General features: G+C 37.3%; 1 protein-coding gene across 3 annotated transcripts in view; it reads left to right on the top strand.

The window, feature by feature from the left end:
- EIF2B3 (eukaryotic translation initiation factor 2B subunit gamma) overlaps nt 1-24,705 on the top strand; it is a 158,158-nt gene that overhangs the window by 51,876 nt on the left and 81,577 nt on the right. For all 3 annotated transcript variants that reach the window (XM_007110668.2, XM_028489433.2, XM_055084658.1), the window contains 2 exons: nt 6,121-6,280; nt 19,272-19,383. In XM_007110668.2, coding sequence (XP_007110730.1) covers nt 6,121-6,280; nt 19,272-19,383 — 272 coding nt within the window. The remainder of the gene's footprint in view (nt 1-6,120; nt 6,281-19,271; nt 19,384-24,705) is intronic.

Here is a 24,705-nt window from a genome sequence, read left to right as displayed (position 1 = left end):
CTCTTGGCCATCTGTATGTCTTCTTTGGTGAAATGTCTATTTAGGTCTTCCGCCCATTTTTTAATTGGGTTGTTTGTTTTTTTGACATTGAGCTCCATGAGCTGTTTGTATATTTTGCAGATTAATCCTTTGTAGCTTCATTTTGCAAATATATTCTCCCATTCTGAGGGTTGTCTTTTGGTCTTGTTTATGACCACATCTTCTTTATCCATTCATCTGTCGTTGGACATTTAGGCTGTTTCCATGTCCCGGCTGTTGTAAATAGTGCTGCAGTGAACACTGGGGTACCTGTGTCCTTTTGAATTATGGTTTTCTCGGGGTATATGCCCAGTAGTGGGTTTGCTGGGTCGTATGGTAGTTCTCTTTTTAGTTTTTTAAGGGACTTCCATACTGTTCTCCACAGTGGTGGTATCAATTTACATTCCCACCAACAGTGCAAGAGGGTTCCCTTTTCTCCACACCCTCTCCAGCATTTGTCGTTTGTAGATTTTCTGATGATGGCCATTCTGACCAGCATGAGGTGATACCTCATTGTAGTTTTGATTTGCATTTCTCTAATAATTATTGATGTTGAGCCCCTTTTCATGTGCCTCTTGGCCATCTGTATGTCTTCTTTGGTGAAATGTCTATTTAGGTCTTCCGCCCATTTTTTAATTGGGTTGTTTGTTTTTTTGACATTGAGCTCCATGAGCTGTTTGTATATTTTGCAGATTAATCCTTTGTAGCTTCATTTTGCAAATATATTCTCCCATTCTGAGGGTTGTCTTTTGGTCTTGTTTATGGTTTCTTTTGCTGTGCAAAAGCTTTTACGTTTAATTAGGTCCCATTTGTTTATCTTTGTTTTTATTTTGATTACTGTAGGAAGTGGATCAAAAAGATCTTGCTGTGGTTTATGTCACAGAGTGTTTTTCCTATGTTTTCCTCTAAGAGGTTTATAGTGTCCAGTCTTACATTTAGGTCTTCAATCTTTGAATCAAATTTAAACAAGGACAAGGAGGTAACAGGAAGTGTGCCAACATTTACTGATGCTTTTGTTTGCCTGTACCAGGTTGAACTCTGGGGGTACAAAGGTAAAAGAGCTCCTTATGAAGCTCAAAGTCTAGATGGGAAAAAAATTGTAATCCAGTTTAGTGATTTTAGGTCAGTAATGGATCAGAAAAGACTTCATCTCTAGATGAGATAATATATTGGCTCTTCTCTTTCTGATAACTGTGACAAGACCAGAATCTTGATTGATGAGTGTGTGGTGGGGTGGAAAGAGAGACTAGGGAATGCATTCTTGGCAGTTTACTCTAGCAAATTAACATTAACTATGTGGAGGGAGGATTGTGAGAAAGAAGGCTGAATTAGGTAGGTGGAGTCATACTTTGAAGACCCTTAATGTCATGCTAAGCAATTTGAACTCAATCCTGTGGAGTAATGATCTCCAAAATGGAGTGTTCTCAAAGCCAGAGGGTGTGCAGGATGGAGTTCCAGAGGTAAATATTAGAATATCTATAAATAAATAAATAAATTAGAATATCTAGTTCTTTTTAATTGTATCTCTTCTTTTAAATCTATTTTTATATATGTTATAGAAGGAGCATATTATATCATTTATAGTGATTTGTGTGTTTTGGGGTTTTTTTAATTTTTTTATTTTTGGCTGCGTTGGGTCGTCATTGCTGCTTGCGGGCTTTCTCTAGTTGTGGTGAGTGGGGGCTACTCTGTTGCAGTGCGTGGGCTTCTCATTGTGGTGGCTTCTCTTGTTGTGGAGCACAGGTTCTAGGCGCGGGCTTCAGTAGTTGCAGCACACGGGCTCGGTAGTTGTGGCTCACGGGCTCCAGAGCACAGGCTCAGTAGTTGCAGTGCACAGGCTTAGTTGCTCCGTGGCATGTGGGATCTTCCCGGCCCCGGGCTCGAACCTGTGTCCCTGCATTGGCAGACAGATTCTTATCCACTGTGCCACCAGGGAAGTCCCGATTTATGTGTTTTTAAATAAATATTTTAAGTGGGAATAAGTGGATAAGTGTTTATCTTTTTTTTTTTTTTGGTTTGGAGAACACTATTTTAGGGTGTCTTTAAGCAGAAAAATTAAATAAGCAGTGGAAATTGGAGTATGGATTAGAATATGGGAAAACTGCTGTGAGAGAGACCAGTTAGGAGACTGGAAAAGGGCTTCCCTGGTGGCACAGTGGTTAAGAATCCACCTGCCAATGCAGGGGACACAGGTTCGAGTCCTGGTCCAGGAAGATCCCACATGCCACGGAGCAACTAAGCCCGTGCGCCACAGCTAATGAGCCTGCGCTCTAGAGCCCGCAAGCCACAACTACTGAAGCCCGTGTGCCTAGAGCCCATGCTCCACAACAAGAGAAGCCACCACATTGAGAAGCCTGTGCACCTCAACAAAGAGTAGCCCCCTCTTGCCGCAACCAGAGAAAGCCTGCATGCAGCAACGAAGACCCAACACAGCCAAAAATAAATAATTTTTTTTAAAGTTAAAAAAAAAAGACTGGAAAAATATTTTGAGACCTGAACTAAGCCAGTGCAGTGGAAATAAAAGAGGAGGACTTGGGACCAGTGAGATGTGAGGAAGGGGTACTGGGTAGGAAAGAGAAGACTTCAGCCCTAGGCTATGGCCAGCTTTCTGTCTTCAGATCCTGGATGGTGGTAACACTATAAGCTAAGGAGCAGAGGAAGGATATTTCGTTCTAAGCCTAAGGATTATCACATTTCTTATTTACCTACTGAGTTGGTCATTCCTTCCTGCACCTGCTGGTCAAACCTTTTAGTAAAAACAAAGTGGCAGTTGGCCCTTTGCTGAACACTTTGGGGACTGCAGACTGGGAATCTTTTCCAGGTATTTCAACCAAAATTGAGCATAGTGATGTCTCCATTGTAGTTAGCCATCAGTAATTATTAAAGCACCAAACTACTCTTGGGGATTGGACTGGGATTGGACCACATAGGTAATGTAAATTGTGACCATTCACAGTCACACCAAGTAGCTGAATTCATTAGTTTCCGTATGGGTAGGGTGGTGATTTGGATCATAGCCATTGTTTGTGGAGGTGCTGAGTGGGTAAAAGCGTGGTAGTTACCTTGCCCTGACAGTTTTTTTCCAGGGGAGTAAGTGTGTTTTTCTTTCTCCTTTCTGTAGGAAATTGTTTGCCAGATTGTGTTATTTATAACAATCTGTCATGGAACAGCTTCCAGGAAAAGAAAAGAGGCTAGTCCTCATAGCTCTCCCTACCTCCTACCCCACCATTACCACCACACACACATACATCCGGTTTTGTTTTTTTCTTCTAGTTTTACTCAATGGTTTTGGCTTGATTGAAAATGTTCTTATAATGACAGATTTCTGGACTTTGCCATGGCTTGGTAATTGGGTTTTCTAAACTTTATTTGGCTGCTTTAGCCAAGACTAATTGGCAGCAGTGTGAATTTTGAATTCCTGGGTATCTTGAATACTAAAGTGCTATCTTCTACTTTCCCTTGAAGACCTTGTATGTTTTCTCTTGGTGGAAAATGCACACATTTACTGTCCTTTAGAGCTGTGCTTTTTGCCCTTGACATTGCACTGCTTCCTCTAGAGGAGCAGGCTTGGGATAAAGCTCACTGAGGACTGTTAGAATAGTGAATAGGGAGGTCTGTGGAGATGCCAGTTGGTCTCTGCAGAAGATGAGGCATACTGTGGTGTTAGAAAAGAACTGGTCGCCCAAAACACAAGGCGGCTGAGGGTTGGTGTGTCCCAGGAACTTTCAAGTTAAGATATACAGTTGCTTCACAGTCCAAGCAGTCTATGTTTATTCATGGTTTGTGGTCACACATGATCAGAAATACTTCTGGCTCTTAACAGTTTTTCCACTTTCTTTCTCTGGGCTCCAGTTAGTAGAAGAACATTTGCAATTCTAGAATGGGCTTTGCATTTTTAGAATAAAAATAAAAACAATAGTCATTTATTTTCTTCCAGTTACAACTTTTATTAAAATATAAAGAAAAATAGATAGCATTACGAACATGTAAGGATGATTTCATTTTCCTTTTAGACTTTAGTTTCTTCTTCCAGGATTTCTAGCTTTGGAAACAAAGTACAGTTTGTCAGCAGAGACTTTCCTTTGGAAGTGGAGTTGCAGAGAAGACAGGAATGTGTTTGGTCTCAGTGAGAGTGGTGCATTCTCTGGGAGCAGAGGCAGGAAGAGGGCCTGATGGAATACCACCTCCATCTGTATCCCAGGCCCTGCCCTTTCAGACTGAAGCCTTTCTTTTCATGCTGAGAACAGATGGCAACCAGACACGGGGGAGGACTCTGTTCCTTGTGCTCCTTGGGGATTTTGCATTCAGCTTAGCAAAAAGTCATCTAAAAGCAAAGAGATAAATGAGGCTGCAGACTGTTCACAATTATGCAGGACTTGTTTGACCTTCACTATGCTGACAGATTTATTTTTTGCAGATATTGAATTATAACAGCATTTATTTTCCAAGACAACATTGTCACCACTTCAGAGGCATCTGCATTGGGGTCGTTTTCTTCACTCTGGAGTACACTTAATAATTAAATTTATTGTGGAACAGTCAGCTTGCAGAAATCAGTCATCTTATTAAAGAAACTTAGAAAAATAGAAAGGATTTTTTTTCTTCAACAAACTGTCATTTTCATTATAAAGAAATGGGGCAACTTCTGTACTGCTGTAAGTGACATGTCTTTAGTAAATGGTCCATACTTCCTCCCTTTCTAAGCATTGTTAACAAGAAGTAGGATTCTGCAAGCTATTACTTCCTTAGCTTGCATGTATGTGGGCTGATCTGTTAATGTTTGACAGTTCCTGGATGGTGAGCTGCAGACTTAAGGAATTTTTTTTTCCTAAGAAGAAGATGTTTATAGGAACTTTTTTTTTTTTTTTAGCTAAGATCCAGAAGGAATTAAGAGAGCCTTAAGTAGAGGAGTAGAAAAAAATCCAACTTTGAACTTCTTAAACTTAAGAGGCCTTCAAAAGGAATTGTTTAAGCTGTAAATAATGAGTCATATGTAGAAAAAGAAATGACGGTTCTGGTACAGATTCTGTATTCGGAATAAGAAATTGCAGGCAGTAAGATAAGGCATTCTGATGGTTGAGTCACTTCCTGAGCAAGTATGATTCTTTGCTTTCCTAGAATGTAAGTTGAAATTATCTATATTTTCCCCCAAAGCAGGAATCTTGATTTTAAATCGAAATCTTAGAAAAGTTGGAGCCACTTACAGAAATTTCCATGTAGATATTTACTTTATTCTTAAATCTGGAATAATTTACTCCATTGTTTTTCAGACTTTTTAAAATAGCAGAACCTCTACTGTTATGAGGATTAAATGAGTGCTTTTATACATACCTGAGGTTGTATTATAATTGTTTATTAGCTAGACTGATTTCCCAAAGAAGGGCACATTATAATTTATTCATGTGTTATTTATTTCCTAGTATTGTAGAAAAGTGACTTTAAGTTTTTTAAAATTAATTTTTATGGGAGTATAGTTGCATTACAATGTTGTGTTAGTTTCTACTGTACAGTAAAATGAATCAGCTATACATATACATATATCCCCTCTTTTTTGGATTTCCTTCCCATTTAGGTCACCTCATTGCATTAAGTAGAGTTTCCTGTGCTATACAGTATGTTCTCATTAGTTATCTATTTTATACATAGTATCAATAATGTATATGTATCAATCCTAATCTTCCAATCAAAGTGACTGCTTTAAAATAAAGTATTTCATAACCATGTTGAATCATCAAACTTTGCCAAAGTGCTTTTTGAACTGTAAAGGGATGTATAAATTTAAGATCATTAACTCCGTAGTCACAGAAATAGACAATGTGGTGGTTTTCATACTCTGTTCCTTAGAGCCCAAGATTCCAGAGGTGCCTCAGGGACAGCAGCAGTAAGGCGTACACAAAGGGGAGGTAGGAATTCCAGACCCTCCCCCAACACAGCTCAATTAGAACGACCCCATTTATTTTACCTGTGCTACTGCTATAAAAAAAGGTTTGAGGGCAAGTGTGCAGTTTGTGTTCTTTGAAGACATTGTAAGTTTATCCTGTGATGATCTGTGTGATCCATTGTCCTTTGTGATATTGACTTTTCCCCTTCTCCATTTGACAGACAGATGTACTGGTCCTGAGCTGTGATCTGATAACAGATGTTGCCTTACATGAGGTAGTGGACCTGTTCAGAGCTCATGATGCATCGCTTGCCATGTTAATGAGAAAAGGTCAAGATGGCTTAGAACCAGTTCCAGGTCAAAAGGGGAAAAAAAAAGCAGGTAAGGAGGCTAGAGTTTGATTTATTTGTTTGTTGGGTTCTTATAATTATTATTATCATTCATGCTTTCACTTAAGAAACATTTATTAAGAACTGACTCTACTGTGCTAGAGGTTGATGACATAAAGTCAAATAAGACGCAGTCCCTGATTTGAAGAGGCTTATAACTATTGATTAGATTCTGTACCATCCAAGAGGCTTTTGTCTGCAGAGAGGAGCACTCAGAACTGTTTGCATTGTGTTTAAAACTCAAATAATTGAATACATATACTAAGAAACAAAAAAATCTAATTTAAAATCAATGTTTAAAAAATAATTAGGACTTCCCTGGTGGCGCAGTGGTTGAGAATCCGCCTGCTGATGCAGGGGACACAGGTTCGTGCCCCGGTCCGGGAAGATCCCACATGCCGCGGAGCGGCTGGGCCCGTGGGCCATGGCCGCTGAGCCTGTGCGTCCGGAGCCTGTGCTCCACAACGGGAGAGGCCACAACAGTAAGAGGCCAGTGTACCACAAAAAAAAAAAAAAAAAAGTAATAATAATTAAAATTTGATTACAAATTAAATTAGATATCTTTAAGCAATTAAAATTATTATTACAAATTTAGTATGGTTGATTCTTCTGAATACACCAATCACCCTGAATAGCCAATAAACAAAATAGTTGTTAACCATGCTTTGTCTTCTTAGGATTACAACATACTTATCTTGATATTTCCTAGGATTCTAGTAGTGGATTATTTTTTTTTTTACCTTCAGAGAGTTATAGTAATCTTACCAGACCAAAAAGAAAAGGAATAATAATCTAGTCCAGCCAGGATTATAGAATTTGGGTTTTTGACTTGTTATTGATTTTTAGTTAAGGCGTAGTTCATGATTGCTTTTCCCAGAATATTTCAAACCTGAGTCACTTATTCTATGACTGGGCTACTTTTAATAACTGAACTTATGGGACTTCCCTGGTGACACAGTGGTTAAGACTCTGCGCTTCCAATGCAGGGGGCCCGGGTTCGATCCCTGGTCAGGGAACTACATCCCACATGCATGCCACAACTAAGAGTTCGCATGCTACAACTAAAGAGCCCACGTGCCACAACTAAGGAGCCAGCAAGCAGCAACTAAGGACTCCACATGCTGCAACTAAGACCCGGCGCAACCAAATAAATATTTTTAAAAAACAAAACTGAACTTATGACCAAAAAGCTTTGTTAGATCATACTTTTTATATAGGTTTTAGTTTTTCCTGGAATGATGTGTTTTTTCCCTGGAGTTTTTCCCTGGAATGATGTGTTCTTTAGGTTTTTCTTAGTCAGAATTATGTAACCCATTGTCCTGTCATTATATATTGACGCAGTCTGTTGCAATTATTAGAAGCTATGTATGGCTTATTAGTATCTGACTATTAATAGAACCACCTAGAATGTTCATTCCTAGGATTTGAGTAATGTAGCTTGTACTTTTAGCTCTCTTCTTCAGGGCATTTGGTTAACTTGTAATTTTGGATTATAGCATTGAAACTTCTTTCTAGTTGCTTTTTGTGTTAAAGCAATCACTGGTGCAGATCAATTGTTGAATCCTCTTTCTACCTTGTTATTATGTATGCTTCTCATGTGGATCAGTCCTTTTGTTCTTGACATAGTTTCTACTTTTGTGAGGTCTGGTTTGCTTACTCGCAATTCCCTGTATTCAGCCTTTTCTACCTATACAGATAAAAACAACTGTGTATCCAGACTTTATATAAACATATGTATATTTTACAATTATTAATGTTTTCTTTTTTTAACACTCCTCTACTTAAAACAATTTTAAAAAATCAAATACCCTACTATAGTTACTCTTCTTGGTATTATAACTTTTTATTACATTACATATTAGCCTTTATCTCTTAAGTATCATTATAAATATGTAGCTTTTCACAATTTTATTTTAAATTAACTGTAACTATTATCTATCTATTCATTTTAAAATGTTTTGATGCTTAAGTTGTCACAATGTGGTTAGTAGAAGTTCCTTTATGTTGGCTCTTCTATTCTCTTTGAAAAGGTATGATGTATACTGGTAACTTGCTGTATGGTTATAGTGTGAGTATGGAGGGCAGGGAAGCAGGAAATGGTACTGGAGAGAATACAGGGATTAGACTAAAGAGTTTGAACTTTATCCCCAAAACAGTGGGGAGTTGTTTGAGTAATTTTAAACAAGAGAATGTCATAATCAGATTTGCGTTATAGAAAGATTTTTCATTCTTAACATGAAATTTTGAACTCCTCAATATCTATATTTTGTTAGGTTTGACGGCGAAGTTTCACCTAAATGACTGAGTTTTAAATTCTTACCATGGAATGCTATGCATTTCAGTGATAAGCATTTTTTTAAAAGAATCCTAAATTTCTCATTGTGTATTTGGCCTGCCTCTTGGCTGCTCTTATGTCCCAGAACAGCCTTCAGTTCTCTCATTCTCAGATAGTCTAGATCCCTTAGGTCCAAGTTTCCCAAATTGTGTTCTTACTGGCTTATTGGAGAATGCCTAATGGCTAGATGTTTCAGGAGCCATCGTTCTCCCTGTTGCCACTTCCTTCTCAGATTTGTAGGAGCTGTAGATACTGAGGAGGGCAGCATCAAACTTATGTTTGGATTTTTTGGACTGTTTTTTTTTTTTCCTGCTACAAGCCTTTATACATGATGTTCTCTACCAGAAAATGCTCTCCCCTTACCCACAACACATGCACTCTAAATCCAGCTTAGTTTTCAAGTTATTTGCTGAGAGAGGTCTTCCTTGACCCTCTAATATGAAATTATAGCCCCTTGTTTGCCTACGTATGGCAGCCCTACTCTCTTACTTACTCTCTCCTCTACTGGACTATAAGCTCCGTGAGAATAGGGGTCATGTCCAGTTTGTTCACTTTATCCCCAGCGTCTGGCTCAGTTATGACCGTTGCTGACCAGTCAGTAGATATTACTGAATGGGTTGAAGGGCCTGCCTATAAAGGTAGCTCTTATTGCCTCCAAGGGAAGAGAAAGTAAATCAAGCCCTAGATGTTTAAATCCTAAAAATTTGAGTCTGAGCTGTAGTTAGATTCATGAGTGGGTATTATAAGAGCCCGAGTTTCAGCATTATAGGTTTAGCACACTGACACTACATTGCCTATTAATTTTCTTTTCTTTTCTTTTTTTTTTTTTTTTGCCACACCACGCAGCTTGTGGGATCTTAGTTCCCCGACCAGGGATTGAACCCGTGCCCCCTGCAATGGAAACATGTAGTCCTAAACACTGGACAGGGAATTCCCATTGCCTATTAATTCGTGTTTAGAAATGTTTTCAAGATTTTTAAATTAAACAGCTACTGCTGTGGCATGGTTGTTAAAAGCACAGGTTCTGGAGTTCAGACTGGGTGGGCTTCAACACTCAAAAACTGTGTGGTCTTGGAAAAATTGTCTAACTGACCTGAAGTTCATTTTCTTTAGCTGTAAAATGAGACTGAATCCTTTGGGGATTTTTGTGTGAGAATTAAATGAGATGTTTGTAAAGCATGTGATCTGCTACTTGACACTATAGTTGGCCCTTCGTATCCGGGTTTCGCAATATGGATTCAACCAACCAGTTGTGTAAAGATAATTAATTTCCACTTACCATCCCTTGCTTGTTAGAAAATCCAAGATTTCCTTCTTTCTCAATATCAGTGAGAACATAGTATGTTTATTTTGCTTAATTACAGATAACATGTTTACTAAGGGGCTTTTTTTTCTGGACATTCCTGTGTGCAAATGTTTAATGCTACTATGATTTTATGACACAAATTATTGACTATTATCTCTATAGTTCTACCGTGTCTCTTGGGATATATGAAATGGAAAAAGTTCTAGGAAATTGTTTTTTAACGTATCCAGTTCACTGTAGTATTTCTCAGACTCCTTCCTAGTTCTCAGAGTTATATACAGCTTTGGTTCAGACTAGAATTAGTATATATCAAAGTGCTTCAGAATCTCACAAGTGAAAGCTGTCACTTGGTTGTCACCTCGCAATCAGCTTAGCTCCTTCTGTATTAACAAATGCTGGCAGGCAATTCTGAGCCTATATTTCTTTTGCTTCAGCTTCCTTGATTTTTCTCAAAGCTCTACTGCAGAAAAAAATAAAAAAGCAAAAACCTTCTATTCCTGCTTAGGCTTCTACTTATCTTTTTTCTCTTCTCAATCCTATTCTCACTGCCCCCTCCCCCTTTTTTTCCCTAATTATATCCAACAGAAGTGACTTGAAATCCCTGTATACTCAAAACTGAAATTCTTGTGATTGAGGAAACAGTATACAGAAATAAGTTCAAATATGCTAGAAATTGTGTGTCACAATGTGACAAGTACAATAATAGGAGCATGTACAAAATACAGGGAACAGTTTAATGTCTTAGTTACAGGGAAATATGTTTTAAAGACATGATATTTGAAAAAAAGGAGTTGAGCAATTTACTGAGGTACAGATTGGGTAGTTGGTATGAAATCAGATCCCTGACTAACAAATGCATTAAATTTTGATGTAGTCATTGAATTTAGGACATACTGTGTATAAAATCTATGCTGACATACTATTTGTAAAATCTATGCTAAGTCCTATATGAGAAACATAAATAATCAAGATTTGCTCATAAGGTAAAATCCAATGAATGGGGCTAGGTAGTTCTGTTATTTACCAACTTTTATATCCATCTATGGCCTAATAGCACTTTGTGGATAGTTGTTCAATATCACATCAGTGGTAAGTGGTAGAATCAGAACTTGAACCCGTGCCTTCTAACTCCATAACCTGGGCTTTCTACTTCTTTTTTTTTTTAATTTAGTTTTAATTTCTATCAATGTTTTATATGCCCATAATTTTAAAAGTGATGTAATTCTCCAAGGTATATTATAATAAATAGCAACCCCCATCTTGTCTCTCCTCACCTCACTCAGAGGCAGCCACTTTCAACATTTTTAGCTAATTTTTTTTCACATTTAACCCCACCTCTCAAATAACATGCTTTTGTTTGTTATGTCTTGATATTTTTAGTTTTAGGAATTGTCTATTTACTTCCTACTATGAAAGTTAAGGATTTAGTTCTATTTTACCACACCTTCTGCCCCCACCACACGTATGCAAACTTCCAGTCTCCTCAGCTTCCTCATATAGTTACTTATATTGTAGTGTTGTTTAACTGAATATTTGATGTTTACATTATTTTGAATGTATAAATGGTATTCACAGCTGAACCTGTAGTATGTTATTATTTTTCTCTTTCTTCCTTCTATTTTTCTAAAAATTAATTGTCTCGTTTTTTCATTTGCTTTGTTTTCTATGTATTTATTACTAATTCAGCCTTAACCCCAGTTGTGTGAATTTCCTCTCATTACTTTCCAACACACTGTTTCCCTCAATTTCAAATTCTTAAAGATCTCTCTCCTAGATTCTGGACTAGTTGCTGTGCTTTGTAACTGTCATTTTAGGTTCACCCTTCACTCTCATATCTTGAACCTCATATTTTCCTCTTTCTTAGTTTACAATACCCACTTTTTTTGAGGGGGGCGCCTGGGTATAAACTTCCCTTGGAAATCCTGTCCCCTCAAAATTTTGAAAGTATTATTTCACTATCTTTTAGCTTTTCTATTAAGTCCAACACCATTGTGATTCTTGATTCTTTTTGTATGAGACCATTTTTTTTCCTTTCTAAAAGCTTATAGGATCTTATTGTTTCTAAACGTCTAAAATTTCACATTGATATGCCTTAGTATAGTTTAATGTCATCCCCTGTGTTGGATGCTAATGGGCCTTTCAATCTGAAAATTCAAGTCCTCAGTTCTAAAAATTTTTTCTCAGATTAATTACCTTTAAAAAAAATTAAGTGAACTTCTATTAATATGTTTCATGTTCTCTTAGACTGTAAGTCTCTATTTTGTTTGCCTGGTTTATTTTCAGTGAGGTATAGTTGGTTTACAATATTATATAAGTTTCAAGTATGCAACATGGTGATTCACAATTTTTAAAGATTATACTCCATTTATAGTTATTTTAAAATATTGGCTATATTCCATGTGCTGTACAATATATCCTTTTAGCTTACTTATTTTATACATAGTTCTTCGTACTTCTTAATCCCCTACCCCTATCTTGCCCCTCCACCTTGCCTCTCCCCACTGGTAGCCACTAGTTTGTTGTCTATATCTGTTAGTCTATTTCTTTTTTGTTATATTTTCTTTTTTGTTTTATTTTTTAAATTCCACATGTAAGTGGTAACATACAGTGTTTGTCTTTCTCATCTGACTTATTTCACTAAGTAAGCATAATACCTTCCAGGTCCCTCCATGTTGTTACAAATGGCAAAATTTTCATTCTTTTTTGTGGCTGATTAGTATTCCATTGTGTGTGTGTGTGTGTGTGTGTGTGCATATATATATATACATCTTCTTTATCTATTCATTTAATGGACACTTAGGTTGCTTCCATATCTTAGCTGTTATAAATAATACTGCTATGAGCATTGGGGTGCATGTATCTTTTCAGAAATGCAAATCAAAACCACAATGAGATGTTACCTCACATCTGTCAGAATGGCTGTCATCACAAATAACAAGCGTTGGCAAGGCTGTGAAGAAAGGGGAAACTTTGTACACTGCTGGTGGGAATGTAAACTGGTGCTGCCACTGTGGAAAACAGCATGGAGGTTCCTCAGAAAGCTAAAAATAGAACTACCATATGATTCAGCAGTTCCACTCCTGGGTATATATCCAAAGAAAATGAAAATACTAATCTTTTTTTTTTTTAACCCACAACTCAACTCAAACTTTAAAATGTCTACCAACGTGATCTTACCCCCTCCCAACTCACTGTTGTCCCCATCTAAGGTAATTATCAACACCTTACTGAATCTTGTTTATCTTTTTTTTGGCTTTCCTTTATCTCAGCTTTATGTATTCTAAAAATATATATTGATATATATGTATTTTTAAAAATTTATTTATTTATTTTTGGCTGCGTTGGGTCCTTGTTGCTGTGTGCAGGCTTTCTCTAGTTGCGGTGAGCAGGGGCTACTCTTCGTTGTGGTGCACGGACTTCTCATTGCAGTGGTTTCTCTTGTTGCGGAGCATGCGCTCTAGGCACACGGGCTTTAGTATTTGTGGCATGCCAGTTCAATAGTTGTGGCTCACGGGCTCTAGAGCACAGGCTCAGTAGTTGTGGCACACGGGCTTAGTTGCTCTGTGGCATGTGGGATCTTCCCGGACCAGGGATTGAACTCGTGTCCCCTGCACTGGCAGGTGGATTCTTAACCACTGTGCCACCAGGGAAGTCCTGATATATTTTTTAGTTGCTTCTAATTTTATTTAAAAAGATAGCATTATGGATGTAATCTACTGGGACTTACTTTTTCCAATATTATATTACGGGCAGCTACAGTTTCTTCATTTTGAGTGCTATACAAAATTGTACTGTATAAATACACTACAGTTTATTTTTTCACTTTTCAAGCAATGGGGGTTTAGATTGATTCCAAATTTTTGCTGTTGTCACCAGTGCTGTTATGAACATTTATGTACATATTGTTTAATGGGCACATGTAAGAGTTTCTTAATAAAATTGCTGGGTCATAGAATCTATGAATGTTCAATTTTGGGGGTAATGGTAAACAGTTTTACTCTTTTCCAAAGTGGTTATATCAGTTTCCCCAACTACCAGAGATTTAAAAGAATTCATTGCTCCATCTACTCTCCAGCACTCGGCGTTGTCAGATTCTTTGCGTCAGTTGAGCAGAAGTAAAATGGTATCTTATCTCATTGTGATCTTTGTGTACGTTCCCTTGGTCTCTCGAGGTTGAATATTTGTTCACTGGTCATATTTATTTTCTCTTCTGTGAAATGCCTGTTTATATATTTTGCCTAGTTTTCAATGAGTTATTTGCACTTTTCTTACTGATTTGTATTCTTACCACTCGTTTGTCGGTTGGATATACTGCAAATATAGTTTCCCAAAAGAAAATGGGAAAACTTTCCTCACTTTCTTTAAAACGTCTTATGAACAAAAATTCTTAACTTTAATATAATCAAATTTACCAAAATTTTAAAAGCATCTTTTGTGTCTTGAACTCCCTACTGCAAGTTCTGAACAATGTTAACTTAGATTTTCTTTTTTCTTTATTTTTAATTATTTATTTATTTTTGGCTGCATTGGGTCTTTGTTGTGGTGCACGGGCTTCTCATTGCGGTGGCTTCTCTTGTTGCAGGGCATGGGCTCTAGGTGCGCAGGCTTCAATAGTTGTGGCACATGGGCTCAGTAATTGTGGCTTGCGGGCTCTAGAGCGCAGGCCTCCACAGTTGTGGCACATGGGCTTAGTTGCTCCTCAGCATGTGGGATCTTCCCAGACCAGGGCTCAAACCCATGTCCCCTGCATTGGCAGGTGGATTCTTAACCACTGTGCCACCAGGGAAGTCCTTAACATATTTTCTAAAAAGAATTTTAAAGATTTATGCTTGACACATAATTCCTTGATCCAAATAGAATTGTGTCTTGTATATGGTGTGAGGTTGGCATCCAGTTTAATCTTGTTTTCCATATAGATGTCTCTTTTTCCTTCCTCCATTTATTAAATAGACTCTCCTTTCTCCAAGGAGAAAGGGTGAGAATCTTCTGGCAACACATAAGTTATGAACTTATGTAACCTAATCACAAAAGTAACATCTGATTACTTTTGCCACTTTTTGTTGGTAGGAGCAAGTAGCCAGGCCAGCCCATACTCAAGGGGAGGGGATACAGAAGGGTGTGCATGCCAGGAAGCAGTTATCATTCTTAGAGCCAGCCTGCCACAGCTGAACTCACTAGTATGTCTAGGGCCTTAGCTGTGACAGCTGAGTTTCTCTTTCCATTTAGTCTCTTATCATACAGGAGGCTAGCCCAGACTTGTTCACATGGCAGCAGCAGCAGCAGCAGGTTCTAAGAGAATAAGAAAGAAGCTACAAGGTCTCTTGAGGTCTAAACTCAGAACTCACACCGTGTCACTTCCTCCGCACTCCTGTTAGTCAAAGCTAGTCGGTAGGCCAGCCTAGATATAAAGGATATGGAACTAACCTTACTTCTTTTTTTTTCCTGTGGGCACTTTTTTTTTTCTTCAAATTTTTTTGTTGTGGTAAAAAACACATAACATAAAATTTACCATCTCTTTTTAAACATATAGTTCAGTGGTAATAAATACATTTATAATTTTGTGCACCCATCTCCATAATTCTTCTCATCTTGTAAAACTGAAACTTTATAACCATTAAATATAAATCCCCATTTCCCCCTCCTCCCAGCCTCTGGCAAATACCATCTGTTTTCTGTCTGTATGATTTTGGCTACTTTCAGTACCTTATATAAGTAGAATCATACAGTATTTGTCTTTTTGTCACTGGTTTGTTTCACTTAGTATAGTGTCCTCAAGGTTTATCTATGTTGTAGCATATTTCAGGATTTCCTTCCTTTTTAAGGCTGAATAATATTCTCTTATGTGTATATACCACATTTTGCTTATCTATTTAATTCATAGATGGACATTTGGGTTGCTTCTACATTTTAGCTATTTTGAGTAATGTTGTTAAGGACATGGGTGTAAAAATATCTCATCAAGACCTTGCTTTCAATTATTTTGGTTATATACCCAGAAGTGGAATTGTTGGATCATATGGTAATTCTGTTTTTAATTTTTTGAGGAACCACCATACTGTTTTCCACAGTGGCTACCATCTTACATTCTCGACCCTATATCTTGATGGTCAAAGCTACAACAAATTTGTAACCCTTTTAAATCTACTACATGGACTGTTAATTTTGATTTTGCTAATGTTTTGTTTTGCCTGTAATTTTCCTTTGTCATATCTTTGTCTGGTTTTAGCATCAGAATCATGCTGGCCTCATAAAATGAGATGGAATTCCCCACTCCAAACATAATGTCTGTCACTGGGGTGGTGCATAAATATATTTATTAGTTGAATGAATGAATGAATAAGTAAATGACTGTAGAGGAGACGGAGAAGTAAAAAACAGCTGGAAAAATATATGAATAGTTGATTATGACAGAATTTTTTAAGATGGAAGTTCATAGTTTTAACTGCCTTCTTAACCTTATTTGTGTAATCTTTCTCTTAGGATGAACATTCTAATGTTCTTGCTCTGCTTCCCAAGTGGAATTCACTTTGTTAAAGCAGAACAGAAAGAAACCTGTCCAAGTTTCTATAATTTGTATCATATTCTGAGGTCCCAGTTACTATGGTAGCTACAAAGAAGCAAATACAAGGAGGGGGGCCTGAGAGTGAGGGAAATGTGACTGAAGTGCAACATAGCTGAAAAATTGACTTGTTGGAAATTATTGCTCCCAGGACATTCAGTAATTCAAGGTTTTTTGTGGGCCTGAGGAGTTGGATAGGGTAAGCACTCCAAATACATCCAAAAATAACATCTCTGTGTTATTTCTTTTTAAAATGTTGGCTCATAATCAGAGCTTTGCAGACTTTGTTATATTCTCAAGTTTCCATGTAATGGATGAATTGATATATGTCAGAGTTGCTGTGTGACATTTGAAATTCTCTGCAAAATTTAGTTTCAATTGAAATTCTCTGTAAAACTTACCTTCAAATTGGCATTATTTACCATTCCTTCTTTGGCGTTCACTTATCTTGGTAATTAGAAAAAAACAACATGTAATTTTTTATGATAGTTTCTCCCTATTCAGATTAAAACACTGCCTATGAGATAACCAGAGACCATCTGAAGGAATGGATGCTTTCAAGAACCTGAGCTAAACACATTATGCACTTGAGTAAAGCATTTGGTTTTAGGTATATAGGCAGCTGCAGCCAACAGGGAAGTGTGTTCAGTTATATAGTAGCCATTGTCTGTCAATAGGAGGTAGACAAATTCATCTTTAGAGATACCATTTTTCCTAGAGCTCAACTTTTAGTTTCTCCCTTTCAAATAGGTATTAAATCATTGCTTTATTTGATTGTTGTGAAGATCAAATGAGAGCATGTATTTTGTTTAATTTTTTAAACTTAAACATTTTATTTAATGTTTTAGTTAATAGCACTAAATAGAGCTTTACAAATATTAATTCATTTAGTTCTTCTAAAAATCCTGTGAGGTAGGCATAGGCACTATTATCCCCATTTTACAGGTGAAACTGAGGAATGTAAGTTTATTATCTTGCTCAAAGAGATACAACTAGTAAGTGGGATTCATACCCAGGTGGTCTAGCTTCAGAGGCTCTCTTCTTAATCGTTATGCTATGCTGCCTCTATGTGAAAATGTTTTTGTAAGCTATAGATACTGTATGGATGTTAGTAGCAGATCTTATTAAGTGTTCAACACTACACTAGATGTTGTGGGAGATCTAAAGGAATCATAAGTCTGCTTTTGAACAGTTTGTAATCTTGTTGGGGGAAAGAAATATATAACACAGAAGACAGCAATAATATGGCATCCTATAAGATCATTGTCTACCAGAGAACTCTCCACATCTAGTAAATATCTGCCTTATTTTCTTTCAGTGCTCCCATACACAGCACAAAATCTACTGCATAGTAGACATATAGTTAATGTTGGTTTAATGTGGATGTCCTTAAATGCTATTCCCATTTTCACAGTGAGCAAACCTAGGTTATTACTTACAGAGAAACAGTTGCACTTTCTTTCTGTGCCATGCAGTGGGCTTGTGGTTCATCTGCTTAATTTGGCTAAGCAGTATCTTGACTGGCCCTCTTTTTTTTTTTTAACTTTTAATTTTTTGATATTTACTTGTTTAGTTTTTTTAAAAATTTATTTTTATTTTTTGCTGCATTGGGTCTTCGTTGCTGCATGCAGGCTTTCTCTAGTTGCAACGAGTGGGGGCCACTCTTAGTTGCGGCACGCGGGCTTCTCATTGCGGTGGCTTCTCTTGTTGCGGGGCACAGGCTCTAGGCACGTAGGCTTCAGTAGTTGTGGCACTCAGGCTCAGTAGTTGTGGCTCATGGGCTTAGTTGCTCCACGGCATGTGGGATCTTCCCAGACCAGGGCTTGAACCCATGTCTCCTGCATTGGCCGGCGGATTCTTAACCACCGTGCCACCAGGGAAGTCCCCTACTTGTTTAGTTTTGACAAATAAAAATTCTGTATTTAAGGTATACAACATGATTTTTTTTTTTTTTTTTTTTTTCCGGTACGCGGGCCTCTCACTGCTGTGGCCTCTCCCGTTGCGGAGCACAGGCTCCGGATGCGCAGGCCCAGCAGCCATAGCTCACGGGCCCAGCCGCTCCGCGGAATGTGGGATCTTCCCGGACCAGGGCACGAACCTGTGTCCCCTGCATCGGCAGGCGGACTCTCAACCCCTGCGCCACCAGGGAAGCCCCAACATGATGTTTTGACATCATATGTAGATGTAGTGAAATGATTACCACAATCAAACTAATTAACATTTCCATCATCTCCTTAACTTTTAATTTTTGACACAATTTTACATTTACAGAAGGTTACAGGAGTAGTATAAAGATCGCAGATATCCTTTACCCAGATTCCCCAAATGTTAACATTTACTCTAGTATTCTCCCGCTTTCCCTCTCATAATATATATTCAATGTATATCTAATGAATATACAATATATTATATATGTAATTATTATTTTTCCGAGCTATTTATGAGAATAAATTGCAGATATGATTCCCTTTGCCTTTAATACATCAATGTGTATCTTTCCCCCACACCCCACAGTCTCTTAAAACAGAAAATTACATTGGTACCATACTTTAATCTACAGACTTTATTCAGGCTTCACCAGTTAACCTAATAATATCCTTTAGAGCAATACAAAAAAAATTTGACTGCCCATGTTTTAAACATTGTGGTGAGTATGTGTTACATAGCACTCACTCCTGTATTTGGTTCTAAGAGCAATGTGAGCAGGTTCCCTCTCCCCTGACTTAGTCATACAGGTGGGGCAAATGGCTTTGTTTGATTTTCCTTTTTTGTGTGTGATTCAGTGGAGCAGCGTGACTTCATTGGAGTGGACAGCACAGGAAAGAGACTGCTCTTCATGGCTAATGAAGCAGACTTGGATGAGGAGCTGGTCATTAAGGGATCCATCCTGCAGAAGTAAGCCCTGGGGTTTTTCTTTTTGGCAATTCTCCTTGTCTTAAAACAAAATAAAACCACCCAGTGGATGGGAAAGAGGGAATGAAAACTAGATTAAACTGTGTGAAATTGACAAAAGTATGTGAATGTTTTCCCATGAGATAGGATGGAGGCTTTTCTTCACCACACAAGCTTAGCTTTTCCCTGTGTCTTTTCCTGCCAAGGTAGAATCAAATCCTGCATAGGAGCGGGGCAGAGCAGCTGTGGAGAGAACAGGGAACAGGACTGCCTTTCCGACAGTGTTATAGAACTTCCTTTTTTTTTTTAATTGTGATAAACACACAACATAAAATTTACCACCTTAACCATATTTAAGTGTACAGTTCAGTAGTAAAAGTATGTTGACATTGTTGTTAAGCAGATCTCCAGAACTTTTTCATCTTTCAAACCTGAAGCTCTGTATCCATTAAACAACAACTCTCCCTTATCTGCTCTCCCCAGGCCCTGGTAACCACCATTTGACTTTCTGTTTTTCTGAATTTGACTACTTGAAGTACCATTTATAAGTGGAATCGTGCACTATTTGTCTTTTTGTCACTGGTTTATTTCACTTAATTAGTATAATATCCTCAAGGTTTATCCACATTGTAGCATGTGTCAGAATTTCCTTCCTTTTAAGGCTGCATAAATTCCATTGTGTGTATACACCACATTTTCTCTATCTGTTCATCTATCAATGGACATTTGGGTTGCTTCCACCTCTTGGCTATTGTGAATAATGCTGCAGTGAACATGGATGTGCAAATATTCCTTTGAGATCCTGCTTTGAATTCTTCTGTATATATATGCAGAGGTGGGATTGCTGGATTATTTGATAGTTCCTATTTTTTATTTTTTGAGGAACCTCCATACTGTTTTCCATTTTACAATCACACCAACGATGCACAAGCGTTCTAATTTCTTCATATCCACATCAAAGCTTGTTATTTTCTATTCTTTTGATAGTAGCCATCCTAATGGCTGCACATAGGCAACCTCATCACATTTTCTTCAATCAGCATTTTATTGACTGCTTGCTCAGAAGCCACTATACTCAGAGCTTTACTGCCTGATGCCAGTACATAGGAATGCTTAATAAATGTTTGGAGCCTGGATGAAATGAATGTAAGAGAAGTAAATTGGGAAAGAAAAATGTCTTACTGGTTGGTGGGTTTTTTCCTGTTTGTTTGTTTGTTTGTTTTGCTATCCAGCACAACAGAGGTAGGAGACATATTTCAGAGTACATATTTTAATGAAAATGAAATTAAACTCTAGCTTCAGTTGGCCCAATTACCCCTATGGATAAGAGTTCTATATTAGAGCCTTGCATAGAAACACTTGTCGATTAAAGTGGATGCTTCAGATTGCATCACAGAGCTTCCTACTACTAGTTTCTAATTAAATGTGAAAAATAAATTAATTTTTAAAATGGCAGAAATTTCAACAGTAGCAAACACAGTAAGATAATCAAACATAATAAAGCTTAAAAATTGGTGGCCAAGGAAAGAAGCAAGATTCTGGTGAGGAACAGAAAGGAATAACGGTAGACTCCTAACTCCACCCTATCACCACTCCCCAGAAACCATACTCGTGTGTTAATGAAACCCTGCAAATTCTCACTAATAGCTCCAGATCTGGAGAGAAGCAAACTGAGTACATATCTGTACATTTATCTTCTTCTGACTGAGAAGCAATGGGAACAGCTGCTGGGGAATAAATGATGAAGCAGGGAAAATGAACAATGAGGTTGACTCTTTAACAGAAACAAAAGATCTAATCCTAAAAAGATGAATAGGTGAAATAATGTGAAGCTGGAGACTGTCCTTCCATAGGAATGGGGTAACCCCTTACCTATGTGGAATGAAACAAGTTTATTTAACAGAATCTCAGGAAAAAGAAATAATTGGACAACGACTCTACAGTACCTTGGTGCGTTCCCTATACCCTTTCCATCCCTCCCAGTCACATCATTCCCTGAAGCCATAGAAAAGTACACAGAATACAAAATAACCAGCACTCACATGGTAGCCAGTCTCAGATACATGAGGATGAGAGATAAGAATTCATCTATAATATATCAAAATAAATAAAACAAGCATGAACAAGACCAAAAGAATCAGTGTGTCAACTGTGCAAATGTACAGCAAAAATGAAAGCAAGAAAAATGCCCTGCAAAAAAACAAAAACCTGCCCTGAGAAAAACATAACTCAATGAATAGAAAGAATTTCCTTACAAATATACAATTCTACCACTGCAAAACAACTCAGTAGAATATGAATTTCATAAATAAGAGGAGTTCAGTGATGAGATGATAAAACAACAAAATGAGATAAAAGAAGATATTATAGAACTAAGAAAATAAATTGAGGACCAAATAATTACAGAATTAATTAATTTAAAAATAGCAAAGAACAGAACTGACACCACTGAAAATCAAATTATATACATAGAGGAAAAATTTAAGATATTCAGTAATTTAGATGAAAATGAAAATAATTGAAATTAGAATCTACTAGAAATAAAAGACAAAGATGATTCAATATAGTTAACGTCTCTGAAATAGAGAACTGAACATGTGACCAAAAGATGCATTCAAAGATATAAGGGATTCTTGGTAAAGTAATTTAATTTAAGGATTTTAATATAAAGTTATAAGGACTGCGTAAATATGACTTCTGAAACCCCACTAAGACAACAGTAAAGGGATTTTAGAAGGGTGTAAATCCAGAAGGCTAAAGAAAATGAAAAAGGAAATGGCAACTACAGAAATTGGGAAGCAGAAAAACAGGATAATTTAGCATACCTGAGAAAGCTGAACGCTAAGCCAGAAGTGGGGAAAGCTGAGATGCAAGCTGATTTGCACTATAAAACTCTCAAAAGAGTTAAGATTCAACAGCACCAAGTACATCTAATAGTGAGGCTAAAAACAGGATTACTTCAAAGTTTGTCTAAAAAGTAGATCCTTAGATTTCCTCCTCCAAACCTCACAACTCTAGTAAGAGACTGGAGATTTATTCTCAGAAGAGGGTAAAATAGAGGATCTCTGGATTGGGGCACCAGGCATAGATGAGGTTGGAGGTACCACGCGGAAAGTGGGGATTAAGTGAATGTGTGTTCTGAGGTCCTCAGCTTCCTTCTTCCACTTGGCTCCTAAATACTAGCAGCCAGCCTTACACATGTCAAACAAGCACATTAGAAGATTCTTCTCTGTGGTAGCAGAGTCCAAAAGGAGAGACCTAAAGATATAGTCATCAGGGAGTTCCCAGCAGATAACATACTTCTTAGATCTAACTACATTGAATTTCAAAGTTGACAAAGTCCACCACATGTGCAGTGCTCCCAATCACATATTTATTGTGCCAGTCTTAGAAGTTGGACCCAAAAAAAGCAAGGATTACCAGATTTAGAGGCCGGAACAAATAAACAGGTGGGGGAAAAAAACAATAATAGGAAAAAAATCAACTTGAAGGAAACAGAAATTATGCAGAGAGAAAAAAGGTAACATTTATTATTAATATTTGAGCATCTGAGTGCCACTGTCGTAGGAGCTAGGGACACAGCAGTGAACAAAGCACACTAAAATCCTTGCCCTCATTGAGAGGTGAGAGAATATTGCATTCATGAACCCAAAAGCAGGATGGTATATTTAAAAAGGAACATCTAGAGAACCCGTAGTGCTGATATTAAAATGAAAAATTTAATAGAAAAGTTAGGAAATTTTTTTGGAAAAATTTTTCACAAAGCAGAATAAAACAACAAATTGATCGAAAATAGAGAAATGATAAGAAGATTAAAGGAGCAGCCAAGGAGGTCCAATATTTGAATATTAGGAGTTCCAGAAGGAAAAAACAGAGAAAATGAAGAGGGAAGAAGTCATCAGTGAACTGTTACAAAAAACATTTCTCAGAATGAAAGAAGCTGGGTTTGTAGACTGAAAGGAAAGTGTGCAGCAAAATGCATGAAAAGAAACATAGCAAGTTATCATTGTGAAATGTTATAACCCTGATACCAAAGAGAAAATCCTGCAAGCTTCCAGAGAAGAGGGGGGATATATATATAAAAGAATTAAAATAACTTTCAATTTCTTAACAGCAACACTAGAAACTATAAAATAAGGGAAGAATGCTTTCAGAATTCTTAAATCTATATCTAGTCAAACTATCAAGTATGAGAGTAGAGTAAGAACCTTTCAGGCATTTGCTTTCCGTGCATCTGTTTCAGGAAGCTACAAGAGGATATAGAACACCAAAACCCTGGCATACACTTAGAAAGAGAAAGACATAGGATATAGGAAAAAGAATCCCTAGGATAATGATGAAGGGAGAGTCCAGGATAACACCTGTATATCTGGGATAGATGGCAACCAGACCAGATTGGAATAGGTCAGAAAGATTTGAGAAAATTTTCTTCAAAATGTTCATATTTCTTCTGATGAAAATGGTAGAATACTTGATGTGCGTCAACATTTTGAGAGGCGTTTCGAGCACTTAGTTTGGAGTTGAATTATTGTTAAGTATCTAGAAAACTAAGAAATGAAAAGACAAGTAATGCCAAGGCAAACAACAAAAATGTGCAGGAGGGACTTCCCTGGCGGTCCAGTGGTTAGGACTCCGAGCTTCCACTGTAGGGGGCACAGGTTCAATCCCTGGTTGGGGAACTAAGATTCTGCAAGCTGCATGGCGCAGCCAAAAAAAAGAAAAGAAAAAAAAATTGTTCAGGAAAAAAACCATTAGTTGCTAAATGGCTCAGGTGTAACTAATGTTATATATGCATAATAATGTAATCACTGACTATCTAGCCAAAATTATGATATAATTACTTTGGAATAATGGGAGGGAAGGTTAGTCTGTTGGAAGTGTGAGGGAAGAAAAGAGAGATAAACTTCCTCTTTCATAGTTAATAGCTAATACCTAAAGCTGAAGTCATAATAACTTAAACATTGATTATTAAGCTAACCAAAATAATGAAACAATTATATTAGAAAGGTAGAGAATACAAGAAGTACAGGTGTATGTAGTGGGGGCAGGCTGGTGATGAAAGGAAGCTAAATCCTCATCTTCCATAGTGGGAAATCAACAGATAATGTCTGAATTGGAACACCAAGTAATATCAATATTAGAATGTTATTAGAAATATGAGTAGAAATACTAAATGGATTCACTAAAAGAATTGAAATGGTGTGCTTCTGGGGGACAGAAAATGGGAAAGAAAGGGAATGGAAGACTGAAATTTTTCATTGTAAACCTTGAGAGACTATTTACCTCTTTATGTGCATATTTAACTTAAATATTAATTTTTTAATT

Source organism: Physeter macrocephalus, chromosome 4 (genome assembly GCF_002837175.3).
Source record: "Physeter macrocephalus isolate SW-GA chromosome 4, ASM283717v5, whole genome shotgun sequence".
Lineage (NCBI taxonomy): Eukaryota > Metazoa > Chordata > Mammalia > Artiodactyla > Physeteridae > Physeter > Physeter macrocephalus.
Note: the sequence above shows the minus strand (reverse complement) of the source record. Positions and strands in the feature narration are given on the sequence as shown.